Source organism: Anopheles ziemanni, unplaced genomic scaffold (assembly GCF_943734765.1).
Source record: "Anopheles ziemanni unplaced genomic scaffold, idAnoZiCoDA_A2_x.2 U_16, whole genome shotgun sequence".
Taxonomy (NCBI): domain Eukaryota; kingdom Metazoa; phylum Arthropoda; class Insecta; order Diptera; family Culicidae; genus Anopheles; species Anopheles ziemanni.
In genome coordinates this window covers 46,135-52,705 of record NW_026689888.1, presented here as the reverse complement: position 1 = coordinate 52,705, position 6,571 = coordinate 46,135, and the positions used below count along the sequence as shown (strand labels likewise).

The window sequence follows — 6,571 nt, the reverse complement described above, 5'->3', positions numbered from 1 at the left end:
GAGACGATGCAAAATGAGGTTTAGAAGGTGCTTAAAGTGACTGTACGATATTGCGACGCCTAAAGGTAGGCCACAGAACTCTACAAGGTTCTGAACAGTTAGGAATTTTGAATTTAACGAAACCCTACAAGTACCAGTTTATGATAACCTGCTGTTCAAAAATAACGGTTAATTGATAACAGTGTCACCGGTCTTAGACATCGCTAACACAACATTTGTGACGTAAGTAAAGGCGTTCAGAAAATCAAATAAACCCAACTTGAGAAAAACCCACTGGTGTTTGTTAGGCTCTGTCCCCAACATACTTAGCATTATAATCCACAGAAAGTCCCTGGCGGGTAGCGATCTGTGGACACTATATTGCGTTCTCTGGTACCGTTGGGCAAACCCAGATTTTTGAAACCATTTTCTTCTTTTCTCTATCCACCTGTTGAGTAACAAGTTCCGGAGTAGGCCGTACCCTACATTTTGGTCCTTCGAACCGGATCGGCGCAACGAACCTCTCGTGCGCAGATTATTTCATACATTCGTCGTCGGAAGAGGAACTTTCGTCAACCGGACGGGTTGATTGAACATCGGTGGCAGACCACGGACACCACACGAGGCCGATCCAGTGCGCATCGGTGCCTCAAGGGGAGAGAACCCAAGTCGGGAGTTCTCTTCAGTGGATCAGTCCAGCGCTTCGTGCCCAGCGTTTGGTCAACCCAGCGTCTACAGGAATCGTGTATCAACCGGACGGGTTGATTTTCCATCGGTGGCAGACCACGGACACCACACGAGGCCGATCCAGTGCGCATCGGGGCCTCACGGGAAGATAACTCAAGGTGTGAGTTTCCTTCGGTGGTACCGTCCAGCGTCTCATCGCCACGAGAAGTTTATTCAGCGTGATTGTGAGTACCAGTCCAGAGTGTCGTAGCAGTCGACGCTGACAAAACAGTGAAGTGAAAAAGTGAAAAGTGCAACAGACTAACTAATAGTCACAATGAACACTCGCAGTAAAGTGATGCATACCCCGCCACCAGGGAGTGACAATTCAGACGAAGCGGCTACGGAAGCCACGGTGGAACAGTGCGCGAGTGACCACGTGACGGAAACAACCCCACAGCACGTGTCACCAAAACCGTCGACGTCATCGCCAGGTAATCGTGAGTTGGCCGTGTTGCGGGCAAAAATGAAGCTGGCATATCGTCAACTTATGCAGCTTCAGCCGGACATCACCAACAACAAACTCCCTCCGGCCACTGCGCGGGTGCACTTACGCACATTACGGGAACTTCAAGGCACCCACGGCAGGATTATGCAGCACATCATAGATCTCCTGCCAGATGACCTCGAAGTCGACATGGACGCCGACGATGCCTTCCGGAAGATCCACACCACCTGCACAGCCATTCTGGAGGCACAGCTGGACGAAACGCCAACAACGTCAGCAGCTCCGGCAACTTCGGCAGCGCATCACCTCAGTGTCCCGATGCCAACCTTTGACGGACGTTACGAAGAGTGGCCCAAATTCAAGGCCATGTTCCTCGACATCATTGGAAGGACACCTGTTTCGGATGCAGCAAAGTTACACCACCTGAACAAGGCACTCACCGGAAAGGCAGCAGGGATAATTAACGCAGCAATGGTGAGCAGCAACAACTACAAGAGTGCCTGGGAGGTGCTAGAAAAGCGGTTCGCGAACCCGAGAGCAATCGTCGACAAGCACATTGCTGGGTTACTGCAACTTAAACCCGTGCAACGCGAATCAGCCAGCGAACTTCGATCACTAGTAGAAACGTGTAAGGGTCACGTTGATGGGTTGCAGTTCTTAGAGAAGAACATCGATGAAACCAGCAACCTCATCATCACCCACATCCTCGCGTCGTGTATGGACTCCAGCACTCGTAAGGCATGGGAGCTTACATTGCAGCACGGCGAGTTTCCGGATTTGTTCCGTACGTTCGACTACATCACGCGACAATGTGAAGTGTTGGAGAGCTGCGCAGCAGGCAATACGGACAAACCATCTCGTCCAAAGCCGGCTCCTACTAAAGCGTTCACGTCGACCGTTACTCCATCACCGACCGCAACGTGTGTGATGTGCCTGGGTCACCATATGCTCAGCAAGTGCGCGGATTTCATAGCCCTATCGCTACCAGACAAACGGGACAAGCTCCGAAGTTGGAAACGTTGTTTCAACTGTTTCGGAGCCGGTCATCTCAACAAAAGGTGCCCATCGAAGTGGACGTGTCGTCGGTGCCAGCAGAAACATCACACCTTGCTCCACGACGAAGGGACTAGTGCCGCCAGCGAGATCCGTCAAGAACAGCCAACATCTGCAGCAGAACACCGTACAGCTACAATATCGCTTCACACGGCGATACCATCGACAGTGTTGCTGTCAACCGTCATGTTGTACATCACTGACAGCGCAGGGAAGAACCATGCTGCAAGGGCTCTCTTGGACAGTGGAGCACAGTCCAACTTCATTACGGGAAGGTTGGCGCAATTCTTAAACCTACCTCGGAAGTCGGTGAGCATTCCGCTGTCGGGGATTGGTGGCAGCCAAGCGACGAACGTAAAGTCATCAGTACGAGCCACCATCCAGTCACGCTGTTCATCATTTTCGACGTCGCTGGAGATGCTGGTACTGCCCAAGCTGTCAGCAGATGTGCCGGCCCATCGTATAAACCACAGCCAGTGGACGATTCCAGCAACCTGCGTCTTGGCTGACCCAACATTCCACATGCCTGGTGGAATCGATATCATCCTGGGTGCGGCGTGCTTCTACGAGCTTTTAAAAACCGGACGCATCTCACTTGGAGAAGGTATGCCGTCACTCCAAGAAACAGCATTTGGGTGGGTTGTAAGTGGCACAGCCCAGATAGCAGAGCAGTCGCTGCCAGTGGTGTGTTCAGTCGCCGTACACACCAACGAGCTGACTACGATGATGCGGAAATTCTTCGCAATAGAAGACGTAGGCAGTCTCCCTAGTTGGAGTATCGAGGAGAGAGCCTGTGAGGACCACTACGCGGCCACTACAAGCAGAGACGAAGCCGGCCGATATGTCGTCCGACTTCCGAGAAAGTCTGACATGATCGGGAAACTAGGTGACTCGCGGACGATCGCCCTCCATCGGTTTCTGGCTATCGAGAGACGTATGCAGCGAGAACCCGAAACAAAAAAGGCATACGTGGAGTTCATGGCCGAATACCTCCGCTTAGGCCACATGACAAAGGTGGCAGCAGCAGTTGATAGTCGGGAAACATTCTACCTCCCACACCATCCTGTTTTTAAGGCCGACAGCACCACCACGAAGTGTCGGGTTGTGTTCGACGCATCCAGCAAGTCATCGACAGGAGTGTCGTTGAATGATACGCTGATGATCGGACCAACAATTCAACAAGATGCTACATCGATCCTGATGCGATTCAGAACTCATCAAATTGCACTGACAGGAGATGTGGCAAAAATGTACCGCCAAGTATGGGTACATCCCAGCGATCGCGCCCTACAGCGCATTCTGTGGCGAGCTTCGCCCCATGATCCCATCGAAGAATATGAGCTGAATACTGTAACTTATGGAACCGCATCTGCACCATTCCTTGCGGTGAGATCGCTGCAACAAACAGTATTGGATCATGGGAGTGAGTTTCCAATAGCAGCAGCTCGTTTTTCTGACTTCTACGTGGATGACTTTGTGTCTGGAGCTGATTCACTCGAGGCTGCTCAAACCTTGCAACAGCAAACCGAACAACTGTTTGCCAAAGGTGGATTTGAGCTGCGGAAATGGGCATCAAACGAGGAAGCGGTGTTGCATCATGTGGACCAACAAAGCCGAGCATCCAGCCCATATCCCAACGACGATGACGACGGATCGTTGGCGACACTTGGAATCATATGGGATACGTCAGCGGACACTCTGCGCTTCAAAGTCCAAGCCCCTGATGTCAACAAAGATGCAACCAAACGCAAGGTATTGTCCACCATTGGGAAGATCTACGATCCGGTAGGGTTTGTTGACCCAGTGAAGGCGGTTGCCAAGCAACTTCTTCAACGTGTATGGACTCTGAAACACGTCAACCAACAACCCTGGGGATGGGATGCTGAACTTCCGCTGCAGCTACGAACGGAATGGCTCAACTTTCTTGAGCAAATGCATTACCTTCACAACATCAGCATTCCGCGAGTCGCCATTAGATCTTCAGTGACCACCATCCAATACCACGTCTTCTGCGATGCTTCGGAGAAAGGATATGGAGCATGCTGCTACATCCGTAGTTGCGATGCCCAGGGACATGGCACAATGGAGCTCTTCGCCTCAAAAACCAAAGTGACGCCCCTCAATAGCAAGCACTCTATCGCTCGGCTTGAACTGTGCGCAGCTCAGTTGGCCAGCTTGCTATTCGACCGAGTAAGGACTGCGGTAAACCCAGGATCTCTGGCAGTCTTCTGGACAGACTCCATGACTGTGGTACATTGGCTGCGAGCATCACCAAACTCCTGGAAGCCATATGTTGCCAACCGGGTATCGCAGGTGCAACAATTGACGGAAGGTTGCACGTGGCGTCACATCGCAGGAGTCGACAACCCGGCTGATCTTGCTTCCAGAGGATGTTTGGGCAAAGATCTCCTCTCCAGTACCCTATGGTGGCAGGGTCCTTCCTGGATGAGCCTGCCAGAAGATCAATGGCCTCCACCACTGCTTGCGACACCAGATCCGTCAGTGCAAGCAGAGCAGCGAGTAGCAGTTGTGGCATGCGCTGCCATTGAGCTGCCAGCTCACCGCATATTTACACTCTTTTCATCGTATTCTAAGCTGCGACGGATGACAGCGTACTGGGTTCAGTATTGGAACCGATGCACCAAACGCCGGTCGTACGAGAACCCTGGCCTGACGACTAAGGATTTGACGGATGCGGAAGAAGTACTGTGCCGCTTGGCTCAACGAGACCACCTGCAGCAAGAAATCAAGGCCTTGCAGCAGAAGAAACCCGTTCCTGCGTCGTCCCCGCTTAGATGGTTGCATCCGCAACTAGGAGCTGACGGAATCATCCGAGTTGGAGGACGTTTGTCCAATTCACCGCTAGCGGAGGATGTTAAGCATCCACTAGTTGTTCCTGCCAGTCATCCATTTGCTCGACTGCTGATGGAACATTTTCATAAACAGTTACTTCACGCGGGACCGACTCTGATGCTAAACACGTGCAGACAACGCTTCTGGATTACAAGTGGCCGAAATCTCGCCCGGAAGGTATTTCACCAGTGCCACACCTGCTTCCGCGCCCGACCATCGTCGTCAGCAACTATAATGGCTGACCTCCCGGCTGTCCGAGTAACACCGGCCCCTCCTTTTTCGATCACCGGTGTTGACTACTGTGGTCCAGTGTTCCTGAAAGGTGGCCACCGACGGGCGGCGCCCGTGAAGGCATACGTCGCCATATTTGTATGCTTCACCACCCGTGCCGTACACATCGAGCTGGTGTCAAACCTGACGACGGAAGCATTTATAGCAGCATTACGACGGTTTGTGTCTCGTCGTGGTTTGCCATTGGAGTTACACTCGGACAACGCGACGAACTTCAAGGGAGCAGCAAACAAGCTGAACGAGTTGTACAAGCTGTTGCGTACAACTGAACACCAGCAGAGCGTTCATGCTTGGACACTAGAACGGAAAATTTCATGGAAGTTCATCCCACCAAGAGCTCCTCACTTCGGTGGACTGTGGGAAGCCGCCGTCAAAACCATGAAGTACCACCTAGTGCGCGTTTTAGGAACGACATCACTTTCGTTTGAGGACATGTCTACGCTGCTGGACGAGATAGAATGCTGTGTCAACTCCCGACCTATAACATCGATGTCAGATGACCCACACGATATGACAGCCCTCACTCCTGGACATTTCCTGGTTGGAACGAACCTACAGCTTGTTCCGGACCACTGCTTGCTGTACGAAGCCGAAAACCGGTTGAACCACTGGCGTCATGTTCAACAACTTCGCCAGCACTTTTGGAACCGTTGGCAGAAGGAGTATTTACAACAACTGCAGGCGCGTTCTAAATGGACAAAGGAAGGTACAACCACAGTAACGCCAGGAACGTTAGTTATAATTAAGGAAGATAATGTGCCTTCGGCGTGTTGGCCATTAGCACGCGTAACCGAGGAGCATCCTGGAAAGGATGGCAAAGCGCGTGTCTTTACATTGCGTACAAGTAAGGGAAGTACAGTGACTAGGCCATTGGTAAAGCTGTGTGTATTACCAAAAGCAAACAGTTAAAATTATTCAATTTTAAGGTGGCAGAATGTACGATATTGCGACGCCTAAAGGTAGGCCACAGAACTCTACAAGGTTCTGAACAGTTAGGAATTTTGAATTTAACGAAACCCTACAAGTACCAGTTTATGATAACCTGCTGTTCAAAAATAACGGTTAATTGATAACAGTGTCACCGGTCTTAGACATCGCTAACACAACATTTGTGACGTAACTAAAGGCGTTCAGAAAATCAAATAAACCCAACTTGAGAAAAACCCACTGGTGTTTGTTAGGCTCTGTCCCCAACATACTTAGCATTATAATCCACAGAAA

The 6,571-nt window shown here is 51.2% G+C and overlaps 1 protein-coding gene across 1 annotated transcript; it reads left to right on the top strand.

The window, feature by feature from the left end:
• Positions 1-982: 982 nt before the first annotated feature.
• LOC131292786 (uncharacterized) lies at positions 983-6,194 on the top strand (the record flags this gene model as incomplete). The annotated part of the gene is made up of 1 exon (XM_058320869.1): positions 983-6,194. A coding segment is annotated over exon 1 (5,212 nt), but the record flags the coding sequence as incomplete, so codon positions are not given.
• Positions 6,195-6,571: the final 377 nt, after the last annotated feature.